This window comes from Epinephelus lanceolatus, chromosome 11 (assembly GCF_041903045.1).
Source record: "Epinephelus lanceolatus isolate andai-2023 chromosome 11, ASM4190304v1, whole genome shotgun sequence".
Classification (NCBI taxonomy): domain Eukaryota; kingdom Metazoa; phylum Chordata; class Actinopteri; order Perciformes; family Serranidae; genus Epinephelus; species Epinephelus lanceolatus.
Window position 1 is genome coordinate 45,586,093 of NC_135744.1, and position 23,210 is coordinate 45,609,302.

Below are 23,210 nucleotides of genomic sequence, written 5' to 3' on the forward strand. Positions count from 1 at the left end.
ATCACACAGCTGGTCTGCGACTACTTTCTCAAGGATCTTTGACATAAAGGGAAGATTAGATATTGGTCTATAGTTGGCTAACACCTCTGGATCCAGGGTGGGCTTTTTTAGTAGAGGTTTAATTACAGCTACCTTAAAAGACTGTGGTACATAGCCTGTTAATAAGGATATATTGATCATATCTAATATATGAGTGTTAACTAAAGGAAAGACCTCCTTAAGTAGCCTAGTTGGGATGGGGTCTAAGAGACACGTTGATGATTTAGATGAAGAAATCACTGCTCTCAATTCTTGAAGAGAAATTGGGGAGAAGCAATCTAAATATATATTAGGTCTTACAGCTGTGTTTGAGGTTAGATAGGTACTATCTGAGGACAGGAGGTCATGAATTTTGCCTCTAATAGTTAGAATTTTGTCATTAAAAAAGCTCATAAAATCATTACTGCTAAGGGCTAAAGGAATACAAGGCTCAATAGAGCTCTGACTCTCAGTCAGCCTGGCTACAGTGCTGAAAAGAAACCTGGGGTTGTTCTTATTGTCTTCTATTAATGCTGAGTAATAGTTTGCTCTGGCATTGCGGAGGCCCCTCTTATAAGTTTTGAGACTGTCTGTCCAGATTAAACGAGATTCTTCCAGTTTGGTCAATCGCCAATTCCTTTCAAATTTTCGCAATATTTGTTTTACTTTACGGGTTTGAGAGTTATACCAAGGAGCGAACTTTCTTTGCTTTTTTAACTTCTTTTTAAGAGGAGCTACAGAGTCAAGTGTTGTTCGCAGCGAGCCTACGGCGCTATCGACAAAATGATCAAAGTCGGTACAGGAAACCTCTGTTACTGAGGGACTTGGTATTGAATTTAATGACGGAGTAATCTTTTCCTTAAATTTTGCGACAGCACTATCTGATAAACATCTAGCATAGTAACTGTTGCTGAGTGGCGTGTAATCGAGTAAAAAGAAATCAAAAGTAATCAGATTATGATCCGATAGCGAGGGATTCTGTGGAAAGACTGTTAGGTTATCAATTTCAATTCCATACGTCAGAACTAGATCGAGGGTATGGTTAAAACAGTGAGTGGGTTCATGTACACCCTGACTGAAGCCAATGGAGTCTAATAATGAGATAAACGCGGTAGCCAGGGAGTCATTATCAACGTCGACATGAATGTTAAAATCACCTACAATAATAACTTTATCTGATTTAAGAACTAAACTGGATAAAAACTCTGAGAATTCAGATACAAATTCAGAATACGGGCCAGGAGCACGGTACACTATAACAAATAAAAGTGGCTGCGAGGTTTTCCAGGTCGGACGTAAAAGACTAAGAACGAGGCTTTCAAATGAATTATAATCTAGTTCAGGTTTAGGGCTGATTAACAGACTAGAGTTAAAAATGGCTGCAACTCCCCCTCCTCGGCCGCTGCCTCGAGGAATGTGGGTATTATTATGACTGGGAGGAGTGGACTCATTAAGACATATTCATCTTGACACAGCCAGGTTTCAGTGAGACTGAGTAAATCAATATGATTATCTGATATTAATTCGTTTACTAACACTGCTTTAGACGATAGAGACCTGATATTTAACAGTCCGCATTTAATTCTCCTGTTTTGTCTTTCTGTCACAGAAGAGGTTTTAATTTTTATGAGGTTGTTATGCACAACTCCTCTTTGTTTAATTTTAGATTTAAATAATGTAGGTGGTCGGGGGACAGACACCGTTTGTATAAAACTATGAAAACTATGGCTGGGTAACTGAACTAGAAGCTCAGAGAGGCGTATAGGACTGTGACTCTGAGTCCTGGTCTCAACTCTGGGTTGTCAGGGATTTAAATTACTAATAAAGTTTGCCAGGTTCCTAGAAATGAGAGCAGCTCCATCCAAAGTGGGATGAATGCTGTCTCTCCTAATAAGATCAGGTTTTCCCCAGAAAGTTTGCCAATTATTAACGAAACCCACATCGTTTGCTGGACACCACCTGGACAGCCACCGATTAAGTGATGACATGCGGCTAAACATGTCATCAGTGGTCAGATTTGGGAGGGGTCCAGAGAAAACTACGGAATCCGACATCGTTTTTGCATATTCACACACCGAGGCAATATTAATTTTAGTGACCTCCGATTGGCGTAACCGGGTGTCATTGCCGCCGACGTGAATAACAATCTTACTGAATCTACGTTTAGCTTTAGCCAGCAGTTTTAAATTTGATTCCCTGGCCCCAGGGATACATTTGACTATGGCCGCTGGTGTTGCTAACTTCACGTTCCTCAGAATAGAGCTGCCAATAACCAGAGTTTTATCCTCACCGGGTGTGTCGCTGAGTGGGGAAAAGCGGTTGGAAACGTGAACAGGCTGGTGGTGAGCCGTGGGCTTCGGCTTGGAGCTACGCTTCTCCCAGACAGTTATCCAGCCTCCCGGCTGGACGGGTGTTACCGGAGGACCATTAGCAAAGGCTATGCTATGTGGCTCTGCACCGGCTACAGGGGGCTGGCTAACTACCGCAGCTACTGAATGGTTTTCCATGGTGCGGAGCCGTGCTTCTAATTCACTAAGGCTCGCCTCCAACGCAGCAAATAACCTACACTTATTACAATTACCACTGTCGCTAAAGGAGGCAGAGGCATAACTGAACATTTGGCACACCGAGCAAGAAAGAGCAGAAGGAGAAGCCATCGCTAACTGTAAAGCTAATGTAGCTACCAAGGCTGGTGACGTGCAAACAACAGCTAAGAGATTAGCGAGAAAGTCGTAGAAAGGAGGAGAGCTATAAGTGCTTAAACAGGACCAGTTTGGGTTAAGACTTGAAGTAGACGTTAAAGCAACGTTAAAGCAACTGAGGTGAGAAAGCAGAAAGCAGGCTAGTAGAATTCACCAGAGCAGTACAGAGACGTTGTCACAGAAACACCGGAAATGACACAACTCGCTTACCGCAATACGTCAGCACGTCAGTTACTTCTCAGTACTGAGGTGGCACACATGTGAAACTGACACTACTGTGACTACTGACACGACTGTTACTACTGACACTACTGTTACAACTGACACTACTGACACTACTGTGACTACTGACACTACTGTTACTACTGACACTACTGTGACTACTGACACTACTGACACGACTGTTACTACTGACACTACTGTTACAACTGGCACTACTGTGACTACTGTGACTACTGACACTACTGTTACTACTGACACTACTGACACTACTGTTACTACTGACACTGCTGACACTACTGTGACTACTGTTACGACTGACACTACTGACACTACTGTGACTTCTGACACTACTGTGATGACTGACACTGCTGACACTACTGTTACTACTGAAACTACTGACACTACTGTTACTACTGACACTACTGACACTACTGTTACTACTGACACTACTGTGACTACTGACACTACTGTTACTACTGTTACTACTGACACTACTGTGACTACTGACACTACTGTTACAACTGACACTACTGTTACTACTGACACTACTGTGACTACTGACACTACTGTTACTACTGTTACTACTGACACTACTGACACTACTGTTACTGCTGACACTATTGTGAATAATGAGACTATAGACACTACTGTAACTACTGCCACTACTGACACTACTGTGACTACTGACACTACTGACACTACTGTTACTACTGACACTATTGTTACTACTGACACTACTGTGACTACTGACACTACTGTTACTACTGATACTACTGTGACTACTGACACTACTGACACTACTGTTACTACTGACACTACTGACACTACTGTGACTACTGTTACTATTGACACTACTGTTACTACTGACACTACTGTGACTACTGTTACTATTGACACTACTGTTACTACTGACACTTCTGACACTACAGTTACTACTGACACTACTGACACTACTGTGACTACTGACACAACTGTTACAACTGACACTCCTGTGACTACTGACACAACTGTTACAACTGACACTCCTGTGACTACTGACACTACTGTTACTACTGTTACTGCTGACACTACTGTTACAACTGACACTACTGTGACTACTGATACTATTGTTACTACTGACACAACTGACACTACTGTTACTACTGAAACTACTGACACTACTGTTGTGACAGTTACTAATGAAACTACTGTTATTACTGACACTACTGACACTACTGTTACTACTGACAATATTGTTACTACTGACACAACTGACACTACTGTTACTACTGAAACTACTGACACTACTGTTGTGACAGTTACTAATGAAACTACTGTTACCACTGACACTACTGACACTACTGTTATTAGTGACACTACTGACACTACTGTTACTACTGACACTATTGTTACTACTGACACTACTGTGACTACTGACACTACTGTTACTACTGATACTACTGTGACTACTGACACTACTGACACTACTGTTACTACTGACACTACTGACACTACTGTGACTACTGTTACTATTGACACTACTGTTACTACTGACACTACTGTGACTACTGTTACTATTGACACTACTGTTACTACTGACACTTCTGACACTACAGTTACTACTGACACTACTGACACTACTGTGACTACTGACACAACTGTTACAACTGACACTCCTGTGACTACTGACACAACTGTTACAACTGACACTCCTGTGACTACTGACACTACTGTTACTACTGTTACTGCTGACACTACTGTTACAACTGACACTACTGTGACTACTGATACTATTGTTACTACTGACACAACTGACACTACTGTTACTACTGAAACTACTGACACTACTGTTGTGACAGTTACTAATGAAACTACTGTTATTACTGACACTACTGACACTACTGTTACTACTGACAATATTGTTACTACTAACACAACTGACAACACTGTTACCACTGACACTACTGACACTACTGTTATTAGTGACACTACTGACACTACTGTTACTACTGACACTATTGTTACTACTGACACTACTGTGACTACTGACACTACTGTTACTACTGATACTACTGTGACTACTGACACTACTGACACTACTGTTACTACTGACACTACTGACACTACTGTGACTACTGTTACTATTGACACTACTGTTACTACTGACACTACTGTGACTACTGTTACTATTGACACTACTGTTACTACTGACACTTCTGACACTACAGTTACTACTGACACTACTGACACTACTGTGACTACTGACACAACTGTTACAACTGACACTCCTGTGACTACTGACACAACTGTTACAACTGACACTCCTGTGACTACTGACACTACTGTTACTACTGTTACTGCTGACACTACTGTTACAACTGACACTACTGTGACTACTGATACTATTGTTACTACTGACACAACTGACACTACTGTTACTACTGAAACTACTGACACTACTGTTGTGACAGTTACTAATGAAACTACTGTTATTACTGACACTACTGACACTACTGTTACTACTGACAATATTGTTACTACTAACACAACTGACAACACTGTTACCACTGACACTACTGACACTACTGTTATTAGTGACACGACTGTTACTACTGACACTACTGACACTACTGTGACGACTGTTACTACTGACACTACTGTTATGACTGTTACTTATGAAACTACTGTTATTACTGACATTATTGTTACTACTGACACTACTGTTATTACTGACACCACAGTTACTACTGACACAACTGTTACTACTGACACTGCTGTGACTACTGTGACTACTGACACTACTGTTACTACTGACACTACTGACACTACTGTTACTACTGACACTACTGACACTACTGTGACTTCTGACACTACTGTGACGACTGACACTGCTGACACTACTGTGACTACTGACACTACTGTTACTACTGACACTACTGACTACTGACACTACTGACACTACTATTACTACTGACACTACAGTGACTACTGACACTACTGTTACTATTGACACTACTGTTACTACTGACACTTCTGACACTACAGTTACAACTGACACTACTGACAATACTGACACTTCTGACACTACTGTTACTACTGACACTACTGACACTACTGTTACAACTGACACTACTGTTACTACTGACACTACTGTGACTACTGACACTACTGTTACTACTGTTACTACTGACACTACTGTGACTACTGACACTACTGACACTACTGTTACTACTGACACTATTGTGACTACTGACACTACTGACACTACTGTTACTACTGACACTACTGTGACTACTGACACTACTGTTACTACTGTTACTACTGACACTACTGTGACTACTGACACTACTGACACTACTGTTACTACTGACACTATTGTGACTACTGACACTACTGACACTACTGTTACTACTGACACTACTGACACTACTGTGACTACTGACACTACTGACACTACTGTTACTACTGACACTTCTGTTACTACTGACACTACTGTGACTACTGACACTACTGTTACAACTGACACTCCTGTTACTACTGACACTACTGTTACTACTGACACTACTGTTACTACTGATACTACTGTGACTACTGACACTACTGACACTACTGTTACTACTGACACTACTGACACTACTGTGACTACTAACACTACTGTGACTACTGTTACTATTGACACTACTGTTACTACTGACACTTCTGACACTACAGTTACTACTGACACTACTGACACTACTGACACTACTGTTACTACTGACACTACTGTGACTACTGTTACTATTGACACTACTGTTACTACTGACACTTCTGACACTACAGTTACTACTGACACTACTGACACTACTGTGACTATTGACACAACTGTTACAACTGACACTCCTGTGACTACTGACACTACTGTTACTACTGTTACTGCTGACACTACTGTTACTACTGACACTACTGTGACTACTGTTACTATTGACACTACTGTTACTACTGACACTTCTGACACTACTGTGACTACTGACACAACTGTTACAACTGACACTCCTGTGACTACTGACACTACTGTTACTACTGTTACTGCTGACACTACTGTTACAACTGACACTACTGTGACTACTGACACTACTGTTACTACTGACACTATTGTTACTACTGACACAACTGACACCACTGTTACTACTGACACCACTGAAACTACTGTTACTACTGAAACTACTGACACTACAGTTGTGACTGTTACTAATGAAACTACTGTTATTACTGACACTACTGACACTACTGTTACTACTGACAATATTGTTACTACTAACACAACTGACAACACTGTTACCACTGACACTACTGTTATTAGTGACACGACTGTTACTACTGACACTACTGACACTACTGTGACTACTGTTACTACTGACACTACTGTTATGACTGTTACCTGTGAAACTACTGTTATTACTGACACTATTGTTACTACTGACACTATTGTTATTACTGACACTACTGACACTACTGACACGACTGTTACTACTGACACTACTGTGACTACTGTGACTACTGACACTACTGTTATTACTGACACCACTGTTACTACTGACACGACTGTTACTACTGACACTACTGTGACTACTGACACTACTGTTACTACTGACACTACTGACACTACTGTTACTACTGACACTGCTGACACTACTGTGACTACTGTTACTACTGACACTACTGTGACTTCTGACACTACTGTGACGACTGACACTGCTGACACTACTGTGACTACTGACACTACTGTTACAACTGACACTACTGTGACTACTGACACTACTGTTACTACTGACACTATTGTTACTACTGACACAACTGACACCACTGTTACTACTGACACCACTGACACTACTGTTACTACTGAAACTACTGACACTAGAGTTGTGACTGTTACTAATGAAACTACTGTTATTACTGACACTACTGACACTACTGTTACTACTGACAATATTGTTACTACTAACACAACTGACAACACTGTTACCACTGACACTACTGACACTACTGTTATTAGTGACACGACTGTTACTACTGACACTACTGACACTACTGTGACTACTGTTACTACTGACACTACTGTTATGACTGTTACCTATGAAACTACTGTTATTACTGACACCACTGTTACTACTGACACGACTGTTACTACTGACACTACTGTGACTACTGTTACTACTGACACTACTGACACTACTGTGACTTCTGACACTACTGTGACGACTGACACTGCTGACACTACTGTGACTACTGACATTACTGTTACTACTGACACTACTGACTACTGACACTACTGACACTACTATTACTACTGTGACTACTGACACTACTGTTACTATTGACACTACTGTTACTACTGACACTTCTGACACTACTGTTACTACTGACACTACTGTTACAACTGACACTACTGTTACTACTGACACTACTGACAATACTGTTACTACTGACACTACTGTGACTACTGTTACTACTGACACTACTGTTACTACTGACACTTCTGACACTACAGTTACTACTGTTACTACTGACACTAATGTGACTATTGACACAACTGTTACAACTGACACTCCTGTGACTACTGACACTACTGTTACTACTGTTACTGCTGACACTACTGTTACTACTGACACTACTGTGACTACTGTTACTATTGACACTACTGTTACTACTGACACTTCTGACACTACAGTTACTACTGACACTACTGTGACTACTGTCACTACTGACACAACTGTTACAACTGACACTCCTGTGACTACTGACACTACTGTTACTACTGTTACTGCTGACACTTTTGTTACAACTGACACTACTGTGACTACTGACACTACTGTTACTACTGACACTATTCTTACTACTGACACAACTGACACCACTGTTACTACTGACACCACTGACACTACTGTTACTACTGAAACTACTGACACTACTGTTGTGACTGTTACTAATGAAACTACTGTTATTACTGACACTACTGACACTACTGTTACTACTGAAAATATTGTTACTACTAACACAACTGACAACACTGTTACCACTGACACTACTGACACTACTGTTATTAGTGACACGACTGTTACTACTGACACTACTGACACTACTGTGACTACTATTACTACTGACACTACTGTTATGACTGTTACTTATGAAACTACTGTTATTACTGACACTTTTGTTACTACTGACACTACTGTTATTACTGACACCACTGTTACTACTGACACGACTGTTACTACTGACACTACTGTTACTACTGACACTTCTGACACTACTGTTACTACTGACACTACTGACACTACTGTGAATACTGACACTACTGTTACTACTGACACTGCTGACACTACTGTGACTTCTGACACTACTGTTACTACTGACACTACTGACAATACTGTTACAACTGACACTACTGTTACTACTGACACTACTGACACTACTGTTACTACTGACACTACTGTTACTACTGACACTACTGACACTACTGTTACAACTGACACTACTGACACTACTGTTACTACTGACACTACTGACACTACTGTGACTACTGACACTACTGTTACTACTGACACTACTGTTACAACTGACACTACTGTGACTCTTGACACTACTGTTACTACTGACACTACTGTGACTACTGACACTACTGTGACTACTGACACTACTGTTACAACTGACACTACTGTTACTGCTGACACTATTGTGACTACTGACACTACTGACACTACTGTTACTACTGACACTACTGACACTACTGTGACTACTGACACTACTGACACTACTGTTACTACTGACACTTCTGTTACTACTGACACTACTGTGACTACTGACACTACTGTTACAACTGACACTCCTGTTTCTACTGACACTACTGTTACTACTGTGACTACTGACACTACTGACACTACTGTGACTACTGACACTACTGACACTACTGTTACTACTGACACTTCTGACACTACAGTTACTACTGTTACTACTGACACTAATGTGACTATTGACACAACTGTTACAACTGACACTCCTGTGCCTACTGACACTACTGTTACTACTGTTACTGCTGAAACTACTGTTATTACTGACACTATTGTTACTACTGACACTACTGTTATTACTGACACCACTGTTACTACTGACACGACTGTTACTACTGACACTACTGTTACTACTGACACTTCTGACACTACTGTTACTACTGACACTACTGACACTACTGTGAATACTGACACTACTGTTACTACTGACACTGCTGACACTACTGTGACTTCTGACACTACTGTTACTACTGACACTACTGACAATACTGTTACAACTGACACTACTGTTACTACTGACACTACTGACACTACTGTTACTACTGACACTACTGTTACTACTGACACTACTGACACTACTGTTACAACTGACACTACTGACACTACTGTTACTACTGACACTACTGACACTACTGTTACAACTGACACTACTGTGACTACTGACACTACTGTTACTACTGACACTACTGTTACAACTGACACTACTGTGACTCTTGACACTACTGTTACTACTGACACTACTGTGACTACTGACACTACTGTGACTACTGACACTACTGTTACAACTGACACTACTGTTACTGCTGACACTATTGTGACTACTGACACTACTGACACTACTGTTACTACTGACACTACTGACACTACTGTGACTACTGACACTACTGACACTACTGTTACTACTGACACTTCTGTTATTACTGACACTACTGTGACTACTGACACTACTGTTACAACTGACACTCCTGTTTCTACTGACACTACTGTTACTACTGTGACTACTGACACTACTGACACTACTGTGACTACTGACACTACTGACACTACTGTTACTACTGACACTACTGTGACTACTGTTACTACTGACACTACTGTTACTACTGACACTTCTGACACTACAGTTACTACTGACACTACTGACACTACTGTGACTACTGACACAACTGTTACAACTGACACTCCTGTGACTACTTACACTACTGTTACTATTGTTACTGCTGACACTTTTGTTACAACTGACACTACTGTGACTACTGACACTACTGTTACTACTGACACTATTCTTACTACTGACACAACTGACACCACTGTTACTACTGACACCACTGACACTACTTTTACTACTGAAACTACTGACACTACTGTTGTGACTGTTACTAATGAAACTACTGTTATTACTGACACTACTGACACTACTGTTACTACTGAAAATATTGTTACTACTAACACAACTGACAACACTGTTACCACAGACACTACTGACACTACTGTTATTAGTGAAACGACTGTTACTACTGACACTACTGACACTACTGTGACTACTATTACTACTGACACTACTGTTACGACTGTTACTTATGAAACTACTGTTATTACTGACACTATTGTTACTACTGACACTACTGTTATTACTGACACCACTGTTACTACTGACACCACTGTTACTACTGACAATACTGTGACTACTGACACTACTGTTACTACTGACACTTCTGACACTACTGTTACTACTGACACTACTGACACTACTGTGAATACTGACACTACTGTTACTACTGACACTGCTGACACTACTGTGACTTCTGACACTACTGTTACTACTGACACTACTGACAATACTGTTACAACTGACACTACTGTTACTACTGACACTACTGACACTACTGTTACTACTGACACTACTCTTACTACTGACACTACTGACACTACTGTTACAACTGACACTACTGTTATTACTGACACTACTGACACTACTGACACTACTCTGACTACTGACACTACTGTTACTACTGACACTACTGTTACAACTGACACTACTGACACTACTGTGACTACTGACACTACTGTTACAACTGACACTACTGTTACTACTGACACTACTGTTACTACTGTGACTACTGACACTACTACTGACACTACTGTTACTACTGACACTTCTGACACTACTGTTACAACTGACACTACTGTTACTACTGACACTACTGTGACTACTGACACTATTGTTACTACTGTTAGTACTGACACTACTGTGACTACTGACACTACTGACACTACTGTTACTGCTGACACTACTGTTACTACTGACACTACTGACACTACTGTGACTACTGACACTACTGACACTACTGTTACTACTGACACTTCTGACACTACTGTTACTACTGACACTACTGACACTTCTGTGACTACTGACACTACTGTTACAACTGACACTCCTGTTACTACTGACACTACTGTTACTACTGATACTACTGTGACTACTGACACTACTGTTACTACTGACACTACTGACACTACTGTTACAACTGACACTACTGTTACTATTGACACTACTGACACTACTGTTACAACTGACACTACTGTGACTACTGACACTACTGACACTACTGTTACTGCTGACACTACTGTGACTACTGACACTACTGACACTACTGTGACTATTGACACTACTGTTACTACTGACACTTCTGACACTACTGTTACTACTGACACTACTGACACTACTGTTAGAACTGACACTCCTGTTACTACTGACACTACTGTTACTACTGACACTACTGACACTACTGTTACTGCTGACACTACTGTTACAACTGACACTACTGTGACTACTGACACTACTGTTACTACTGACACTATTGTTACTACTAACACAACTGACACCACTGTTACCACTGACACTATTGTTACTACTGACACTACTGTTGTGACTGTTACTAATGAAACTACTGTTCTTACTGACACTACTGACACTACTGTTACTACTGACAATATTGTTACTACTAACACAACTGACACCACTGTTACTACTGACACTACTGACACTACTGTTATTACTGACACCACTGTTACTACTGACACTACTGACACTACTGTTACGACTGTTACTTATGAAACTATTGTTATTACTGACACCACCGTTACTACTGACACAACTGTTACTACTGACACTACCAATACAACTGACACTACTGACACTACTGTGACTACTGTGACTACTGACACTTCTGACACTACTGTTACAACTGACACTACTGTTACTACTGACACTACTGTTACAACTGACACTACTGTGACTCTTGACACTACTGTTACTATTGACACTACTCTGACTACTGACACTACTGTGACTACTGACACTACTGTTACAACTGACACTACTGTCACTACTGTGACTACTGTGACTACTGACACTACTGACACTACTGTGACTACTGACACTTCTGACACTACTGTTACTACTGTGACTACTGACACGACTGTTACTACTGACACTACTGTGACTACTGACACTACTGTTACTACTGACACTACTCTGACTACTGTTACTACTGACACTACTGACACTACTGACACTGCTGACACTACTGTAACTACTGACACTACTGTTATTACTGACACTACTGTGACTACTGACACTACTGACACTACTGTTACTACTGACACTACTGTGACTACTGACACTACTGACACTACTGTAACTACTGACACTGCTGTTACTACTGACACTATTGTTACTACTAACACAACTGACACCACTGTTACCACTGACACAACTGACACCACTGTTACTACTGACACCACTGACACTATTGTTACTACTGACACTACTGACACTACTGTGACTACTGACACTACTGTTACAACTGACACTACTGTTACTACTGACACTACTGTGACTACTGACACTACTGTCACTACTGTGACTACTGTGACTACTGACACTACTGTGACTACTGACACTGCTGACACTACTGTGACTACTGTGACTACTGACACGACTGTTACTACTGACACTACTGTGACTTCTAACACTACTGTTACTACTGACACTACTGACACTACTGTGACTACTGTTACTACTGACACTACTGACACTACTGTGACTACTGACACTACTGTTATTACTGACACTACTGTGACTACTGACACTACTGACACTACTGTTACTACTGACACTACTGTGACTACTGACACTACTGACACTACTGTGACTACTGTGACTACTGACACTACTGACACTACTGTGACTACTGACACTGCTGATACTGCTGACACTACTGTGACTACTGACACTACTGTTACTACTGACACTACTGTGACTACTGACACTACTGACACTACTGTTACTACTGACACTATTGTTACTACTAACACAACTGACACCACTGTTACCACTGACACAACTGACACCACTGTTACTACTGACACCACTGACACTACTGTTACTACTGACACTACTGACACTACTGTTGTGACTGTTACTAATGAAACTACTGTTATTACTGACACTACTCTTACTATTGACAAAATTGTTACTACTAACACAACTGACACTACTGTTACGACTGTTACTTATGAAACTACTGTTATTACTGACACTATTGTTACTACTGACACTACTGTTATTACTGAAACCACTGTTACTACTGTTATTACTGACACTAGTGTTACGACTGTTACTTATGAAATTACTGTTATTACTGACAGTACTGACACTACTGTTATTACTGACACTACTGACACTACTGTTATTACTGACACCACTGTTACTACTGACACTACTGACACTATTGTTACTACTGACACTACAGTTACGACTGTTACTTATGAAACTACTGTTATTACTGTTATTACTGACACTACTGTCATTACTGACACTACTGTTATTACTGACACTACTGTTACGACCGTTAGTACGGACACTACTGACACTACTGTTATTACTGACACTACTGACACTACTGACGCTACTGTTATTACTGACACTACTTTTACGACCGTAACTACTGACACTACTGTTATTACTGACACTACTGTTATGACCGTTACTACTGACACTACTGTTATTACTGACACTACTGACAGTATCAGAATGCCTTCATTGTCATTGCAAAAAGAATTTGTAATGAAATTGAAAGTGCTATACCTACAGTGGTGGAAAAAAGTTTTCGGACACCCTTAAAATTTTACACAATCTCAAATATTATCATGAAATATTTGTGGAAAAATCTTTTTTGTGTTTCAAAAGGTGTGGCTGCATTGGACAGATACAAACAAATACAAATTATATTTTTTTGTTTATTGTCTATAAGAAAAACTAACAAAACTAAATTCTTGACAGTTTCAATATGTCAGTTCTCAACATTGTCGGTATCAAAGTCAACAAATAACAGAGAATGTGTTCAAAACTGAACAAAAAATAAATAAACCATCACATCATCAAATTAATATTTAGTAGTCCTGCCATTGGCACGTAGTAGAGCTCTAATCCTGGCTGGCATGTTCCCCACGAGCCTTTCACACTGTTGAGGGGTAATCTTGTCCCATTCTTCTTGAATTACTGCTTTTAATTCTTCTAAATTCTTTGGTTTATGCTTTGAAACAGACCTTTTGATAATCCACCACAGATTTTCAATGGGGCTCATGTCCGGGGATTGAGCTGGCCACTCTAAGACCTGGATACTGTGCTCCTGCAGCCAAGTTCTACTGGCCTTGGATGTGTGGCAAGGGCCATTATCTTGTTGAAACATCCAGTTTTTACCTCGACGGAACAGTGCACGCGCAGAAGGGAGCATGTGGGTTTCGAGAATGGTACAATACTTAATGTGCCATCACAGACAGTGAGATGACCAACACCAGCAGCACTCATGCATCCCCAAACCATGATACTGCCTCCACCATGCTCGACAGTAGGTACCGTACATGCTGGAGATAATGCTTCGCCTGGCCTTCTGCGTACCCTCACATTAGTAGGAGGAAGATAAAGCTGGAAACTGGACTCATCTGACCACAAAATCTTCTTCCAGTTCCTGGCTGTCCAGTTCTTGTGTGCCTGGGCCCAACGACGCCGGGCTAACCTCTGTCTCTCATTGATCAGGGGCTTCTTGATAGCCTTGTAGGACCTTAAGTCATGATCTAAAAGTCGGCCATGTACAGTGCGGGTGGAACACTGGACACCAGTTTGGTTTGACCACTGCTGCTGAAGCTCCTGTGATGTCATTCGGCGGTTTTGCCTGCACATGCGGATCAGGATGCGGTCATTTCTTGCTGAAGAAACCCTTGGACGCCCAGATCTTGGTTTGTCTTCCAAGCTGTTGGTTCATCTGTATTTCTGCAGAGTGTATCCAACTGTTGAAAGACTGTATCTGCACTTCCTGGCTATCTGGCGGCAGCTGTACCCTTCCTGGCTGAGAATCTTTATCTTCAGGCGTGTTTACTGCGTTAGGTTCCTTGTTTTAGCCATTTTTGTGTCTGAAGAACTTTCAAATGTGCTGGCTTTATGTAGACACGAAGCTTGGCAACAAAAATTGTGTCTTTTAATAAAAAGAACGACCTTCATCACTGGTACCAAAATGACCCAATACTCAAAATTTCTTATGTATTTTTATGGAACCAATCAATTTTAAGTTTTTAATGGCTTTTTTAGGATTTATTTAGTATTTTGGCTGTGACTGTACTAAAAGAAATTGCACTTGAAGACCTAAGAGTGATTCTTAATGCGATATTTCACAAATGCATGGGGTGTCCGAAAACTTTTTTCCACCACTGTATTTCAGTGCTCAGGTAAAAAAAAAGACAACAAGAAACAACAACGGGAACATCCACACAGACATTCAGTTTAGAATAAATTAAGGAACATACGTTTAAAAGCAGCGATGCCCTCAGAGAGGAATAAAATTGTCATTATTGCACCCCAAAAACGAGCATATGCATGACCTCCTGTCCTCAGATAGTACCTATCTAACCTCAAACACAGCTGTAAGACCTAATATATATTTAGATTGCTTCTCCCCAATTTCTCTTCAAGAATTGACAGCAGTGATTTCTTCATCTAAATCATCAACGTGTCTCTTAGACCCCATCCCAACTAGGCTACTTAAGGAGGTCTTTCCTTTAGTTAACACTCATATATTAGATATGATCAATATATCCTTATTAACAGGCTATGTACCACAGTCTTTTAAGGTAGCTGTAATTAAACCTCTACTAAAAAAGCCCACCCTGGATCCAGAGGTGTTAGCCAACTATAGACCAATATCTAATCTTCCCTTTATGTCAAAGATCCTTGAGAAAGTAGTCGCAGACCAGCTGTGTGATTTTCTCCATGATAATAATTTATTTGAGGAATTTCAGTCAGGATTTAGAGTGCATCATAGCACTGAGACAGCACTAGTTAAAATTACAAATGACCTTCTGATTGCTTCAGACAAAGGACTCGTCTCTGTACTTGTTTTATTAGATCTTAGTGTGGTGTTTGACACTATTGACCATCAAATTCTACTGCAGAGACTGGATCACTTAATTGACCTAAAAGGTTCTGCACTAAGCTGGTTTAAATCTTATTTATCTGATTGTTTTCAGTTTGTTGATGTTCATAATGAATCATCCTTACGTACCAAAGTTTGTTTTGGAGTTCCGCAAGGTTCTGTGCTCGGACCAATCCTATTTACTCTATATATGCTTCCTTTAGGTAACATCATTAGAAATCACTCTATAAATTTCCATTGTTATGCGGATGATACTCAGTTGTATTTATCGATAAAGCCAGAAGAAAGTAATCAATTAACTAAACTTCATAACTGCCTTAAAGACATAAAAACCTGGATGAGCACCAATTTCCTGATGTTAAATTCAGACAAAACTGAAGTTATTGTTCTTGGCCCCAAACAACTCAGAGACTCTTTATCTGATGACATAGTTTCTCTAGATGGCATTGCTCTGGCCTCTAGCACTACCGTAAGAAACCTCGGAGTAATATTTGATCAAGATTTGTCTTTTAATTCTCATTTAAAACAAACCTCATGGACTGCATTTTTTCATCTGCATAATATTGTGAAAATTAGGCCTATCCTGACCCGAAAAGATGCAGAAAAATTGGTCCACGCTTTTGTTACCTCAAGGCTGGATTACTGTAACTCTCTATTATCAGGTAGCTCTAGTAAGTCCTTAAAAACTCTCCAGCTAATTCAGAATGCAGCAGCACGTGTACTAACAGGAACTAAGAAACAAGATCATATTTCTCCTGTTTTAGCTTCTCTGCACTGGCTCCCTGTAAAATCCAGAATTGAATTTAAAATCCTACTGTTAACTTATAAAGCTCTAAATGGTCAAGCTCCATCATATCTTAGAGAGCTCATAGTGCCATATTATCCCACCAGAACACTGCGCTCTGACAACGCAGGGTTACTCGTGGTCCCTAAAGTCTCCAAAAGTAGATCAGGAGCCAGAGCCTTCAGCTATCAGGCTCCTCTCCTGTGGAATCATCTTCCTGTTACGGTCCGGGAGGCAGACACCGTCTCCACATTTAAGACTAGACTTAAGACTTTCCTCTTTGATAAAGCTTATAGTTAGGGCTGGCTCAGGCTTGCCCTGTACCAGCCCCTAGTTAGGCTGACTTAGGCCTAGTCTGCCGGAGGACCCCCCTATAATACACCGGGCACCTTCTCTCCTTCTCTCTCTCTCTCTCTCTCTCTCTCCTTCTCTCTCTCTCTCGTATTCTATTACTGCATCTTGCTAACTCGGCCATTCTGGATGTCACTAACTCGGCTTCTTCTCCGGAGCCTTTGTGCTCCACTGTCTCTCAGATTAACTCATATCACAGCGGTGCCTGGACAGCGTGACGTGTGTGGTTGTGTTGCTGCCGTGGTCCTGCCAGATGCCTCCTGCTGCTGCTGCCATCATTAGTCATTAGTCATACTTCTACTGTTATTATACACATATGACTATTGTCACACATGTATACTGCCAGATATTAATACATACTTTCAACATATTGTACCACAGTAGCCAGAACTATAACTATAATATTATTACTTTCATTAATGTTGTTGTAAGCTACTGTCATTACCTGCATCTCTCTCTCTGTCTCTCTCTCTGTCTCATTGTGTCATACGGATTACTGTTAATTTATTATGCTGATCTGTTCTGTACGACATCTATTGCTCGTCTGTCCGTTCTGGAAGAGGGATCCCTCCTCAGTTGCTCTTCCTGAGGTTTCTACCGTTTTTTTCCCCGTTAAAGAGGTTTTTTTGGGGAGTTTTTCCTGATCAGCTGTGAGGGTCATAAGGACAGAGGGATGTCGTATGCTGTAAAGCCCTGTGAGGCAAATTGTGATTTGTGATATTGGGCTTTATAAATAAAAAAAAAATTGAATTGAAATTGAAATATGCACTTAAGCTCATTTCATTTGCCCTGGTTGATGAGCATGATGGCCCAGGGGTAGAAACTGTTTTTGAGCCTGTTAGTCCGAGATTTTAGGCTTCTGTACCTCCTGCCAGAGTGCAGAAGAGTAAACAGTCTGTGGCCAGGGTGTGTGCAGTCCTTTAAAATCTTGTTGGCTCTGCGGAGGCAGCCGGAGGTAGAGATGTCCTCCAAGGCGGGCAGAGTGCAGCCAACGGTTTTCTCCGCCATCTTAATCACCCTCTGCAGAGCTTTTTTTTCTGCTGCCGAACAGCCACAGTACCATAGCGTAATGCATTGCGCCAATACACTCTCGATGGTAGAGCGGTAGAAAGCGACCAGCAGCTGTTGGTTGAGGCCATTCCTGCGCAGCAGTCTCAGGAAGTGCATCCGCTGCTGGGCCTTCTTCATTAGGCCTGTGGTGTTGGCTGACCAGGTGAGATCCTCTGAGATCTGTACCCCCAGGGATTTGAAGGTGGAGACCCTCCCCACCCTGACCCCGTGGATGTGGAGGGGGGGCCAGCTCTGCTCCATGCCTCCTAAAGTCCATAATCAGTTCTTTCGTTTTGTCTGTATTTAGAGACAGGTCATTCACTGTGCACCAAAGGGACAGTTTCTGGACCTCATTTCTGTACACCGACTCATCCCCTCCCTGAATGAGGCCCACCACGGTGGTGTCATCGGCAAATTTAATGATGACGTTAGAGGGGTGAGCCGGAGTGCAGTCATGAGTGTATATGGAGTACAGTAGGGGCTCAGTACACATCCCTGTGGGGAGCCAATGCTGAGGGAGCGGGTGGAGGAGCAGAAGGAACCCATTTTCACCGTCTGTGGACGGTTTGTGAGAAAGTCACTTATCCAGGTGCATGTGGACACTACTGACTACTGACAGTACTGACACTACTGTTACTGCTGACTGTACTGACACTACTGACTCTACTGACACTACTCTCATTACTGACGCTACTGACACTACTGCCTCTGATGTCACCATCACCATGACGCTTATACAAACACTGCAGCACGGTTGTACAGACTCCTGACACACAGGTACATTAAACACACAGTTCAGGTACATGTACTAACCTGCAGCGTGGACCCACTGCTGGCGGTCTCTGTCGGGGATCAAACTCTCTTGCTGGCGGACATATTGTTTGAGGGCGGAGCCAGCGTCTAAGACACCCTGCTCGTCATTCTCCAGAGGGGCAGAGCTGGGTGATGCCATCAGAGCCTTCACCAATCCATTGACTTTGCTGGCGAGACCACAGCGACGGTACACGCCCTCCACCTTCAGACCTGAGAGACACAGACAGACAGAATGTCCCATGATGCCTCAGTCCTCTCTGACCGTCTCAGAGTTTCTGACTGTGTGTACATGAAGTGTTCGGACCGAAGGCTGTGATGTGGGAGATGCAGCGCTCCACAGCCGGCGGGACTGAACCCCTCGAGTCCACATCTATCACCGGGTACAGAGACTGACGAGCTGAGCTCCGATTGGGTGCAGGTGGACGTTGTGGAGCTGCTCTCTGATTGGCCAGAGCTCTCTGCAGGTGGTCGAACCAGGACTGACAACTGTGCTGCTCCTCGAAACGCAACAACACCCTCCTGGTGAGAAAAACAAGACCTAGCCTGTGATGTCACATTTACCTCTGGGAGTTCAGCCAGTCAGACGTCAGGAAATATAATCGTTACCACGATGAGACGGTGTATCATCTCTAGTCAACAACTCTGTGTAACCAGCATCAGACGGACTGTATTCATAATCAATACGCCACAATAATATAAATAACCAGCACCAATTCATCAGTCAATGAGAATGTTTGTGTGTGGGCGGGGCATAAGCACTACCAATCCTATTCACTCTATATATGCTTCCTTTAGGTAACATCATTAGAAATCACTCTGTAAATTTCCATTGTTATGCGGATGATACGCAGCTGTATTTATCTATGAAGCCAGAAGAAACTGATCAGTTAACTTAACTTCATAATTTTTTCATCTGCATAATATTGTGAAAATTAGGCCTATCCTGACCCGAAAAGATGCAGAAAAATTGGTCCACACTTTTGTTACCTCTAGGCTGGATTACTGTAACTCTCTATTATCAGGTAGCTGTAGTAAGTCCTTAAAAACTCTCCAGCTAATTCAGAATGCAGCAGCACGTGTACTAACAGGAACTAAGAAACAAGATCATATTTCTCCTGTTTTAGCTTCTCTGCACTGGCTCCCTGTAAAATCCAGAACTGAATTTAAAATCCTACTGTTAACTTATAAAGCTCTAAATGGTCAAGCTCCGTCATATCTTAGAGAGCTCATAGTGCCATATTATCCCACCAGAACACTGCGCTCTGAGAACGCAGGGTTACTCGTGGTCCCTAAAGTCTCCAAAAGTAGATCAGGAGCCAGAGCCTTCAGCTATCAGGCTCCTCTCCTGTGGAATCATCTTCCTGTTACGGTCCGGGAGGCAGACACCGTCTCCACATTTAAGACTAGACTTAAGACTTTCCTCTTTGATAAAGCTTATAGTTAGGGCTGGCTCAGGCTTGCCCTGTACCAGCCCCTAGTTAGGCTGACTTAGGCCTAGTCTGCCGGAGGACCCCCCTATAATACACCGGGCACCTTCTCTCATTAGTCATACTTCTACTGTTATTATACACATATGATTATTGTCACACATGTATACTACCAGATATTAATATATACTTTCAACATATTGTACCACAGTAGCCAGAACTATAACTATAATATTATTACTTTCAATAATGTTGTTGTAAGCTACTGTCATTACCTGCATCTCTCTCTCTCTCTGTCTCATTGTGTCATACGGATCCCTCCTCAGTTGCTCTTCCTGAGCTTTCTACCATATTTTTTCTGCCATTAAAGTTTTTTTTGGGGAGTTTTTCTTCTTTTAAGGACAGAGGGATGTCGTATGCTGTAAAGCCCTGTGAGGCAAATTGTGATTTGTGATATTGGGCTTTCTAAATAAAATTGATTGATTGATATATTTATTGATACAGCCAGCAGCAGCAGTGACCCACTGTCTGACAATGGCACACAGTGAGGACAGAAACAGAGGGCTCAGTGGGGACGGAGCACCTGCTGCAGCAAGCCAACACGCTGTCTGTGGTCATTTTGACTTGACCAGTGGACTTCACTACAAGCTGATTGGCTGCTGAAACAGGTGATGTACTTTAAAACCAGCCACCGGCCATTTGACCAGCTGAGTGTCAGGTGACACCATCAGCTGGCTTGAGTCGAGCTCAGATCGGCCAGTTCACACCACTGACACTTTTCTCTGACACGTTTCATCTCGTTGCGAGTCTTTGGTCTGAACTGGACTTTAAGAATCTGTTGATGAGAGAAAAGTTTCACACCTGTCGGCCGTCGCCATGGTGATGATGTTTTCTGATGGATCCATTTCTGAAAAAGAATGTAAATCAAACTTTGATTCACAGGTTGTTGTTTTTTTTTTTGTTCATTCACACCAGTTTAACCTTGTTACATCTCAAGTTAGTGACACTGAGATCAAACATGTCTCTTTCAGCTGATAAAACATTTTCCACATCTGGTGACATTGAACTGAAAAATACTGAGGGTCTGTGAACGCAACACCCAGAGCATACATTATTTCTTTATTTAAAACACTGATATTTCTGTCTTCATCGAACCTGACAGGACACTGAGATGACAGAGAATAATAACACACAGATTTCTTACCTGCAGTGTGAGACATATTTGAGTTACCTGTGAGCTGGTTTCTATTTTAGGAAATGAATAAAACTCCTGGTTCTGTCCCGACTCAACTGCAGATGTTCTCACACTGATCTCAGAAAATATCATATTTATAATATATAATATTTAAAACATGTAACAGGCTCAGATCTTCTGTACCAACAGCTGTAGAAAGCTGCGTTTCGTCTGCATAGAGACGAACTCGGTCTGCTTTGCTAACATGTGAAAAGTGGAGGACCCAGGACGGAGCCCTGTGGGACTCCAGCTGGGTCCATGTTTCTCCTCATATTAAATACATACAGAAACAAAGCCTTTCAGATCTAACAGT

General features: G+C 41.5%; 2 protein-coding genes across 5 annotated transcripts in view; both read right to left on the reverse strand.

Annotated features, from left to right (window-relative positions):
• LOC117269406 (arf-GAP with Rho-GAP domain, ANK repeat and PH domain-containing protein 1) overlaps window positions 1–23,210 on the reverse strand; it is a 62,670-nt gene that overhangs the window by 10,450 nt on the left and 29,010 nt on the right. For all 4 annotated transcript variants that reach the window (XM_078172706.1, XM_078172708.1, XM_078172705.1 and 1 more), the window contains exons 21-23: window positions 22,525–22,570; window positions 20,541–20,755; window positions 20,237–20,446 (exon numbers count right to left, since the gene is read on the reverse strand). In XM_078172706.1, the coding sequence (XP_078028832.1) occupies window positions 20,237–20,446; window positions 20,541–20,755; window positions 22,525–22,570 (471 nt within the window). The remainder of the gene's footprint in view (window positions 1–20,236; window positions 20,447–20,540; window positions 20,756–22,524; window positions 22,571–23,210) is intronic.
• LOC144464608 (uncharacterized) lies at window positions 1,821–19,684 on the reverse strand. The gene is made up of 2 exons (XM_078172126.1): window positions 19,239–19,684; window positions 1,821–2,775 (listed from the first exon to the last, which is right to left on the reverse strand). Exons 1-2 carry the CDS (start codon window positions 19,682–19,684, stop codon window positions 1,821–1,823), a joined length of 1,401 nt encoding a protein of 466 aa, XP_078028252.1.

Bases quoted from the DNA above. Each gene is read 5' to 3' on its own strand.
- LOC144464608 (XM_078172126.1), bottom strand. From the start codon at position 19,684: ATGGAGCAGAGCTGGCCCCCCCTCCACATCCACGGGGTCAGGGTGGGG. The intron at 2,776-19,238 runs GTACAGAAGCCT...GTCCTGTTTAAG, and splicing joins CTTCTGCACTCTGGCAGGAG to CACTTATAGCTCTCCTCCTT.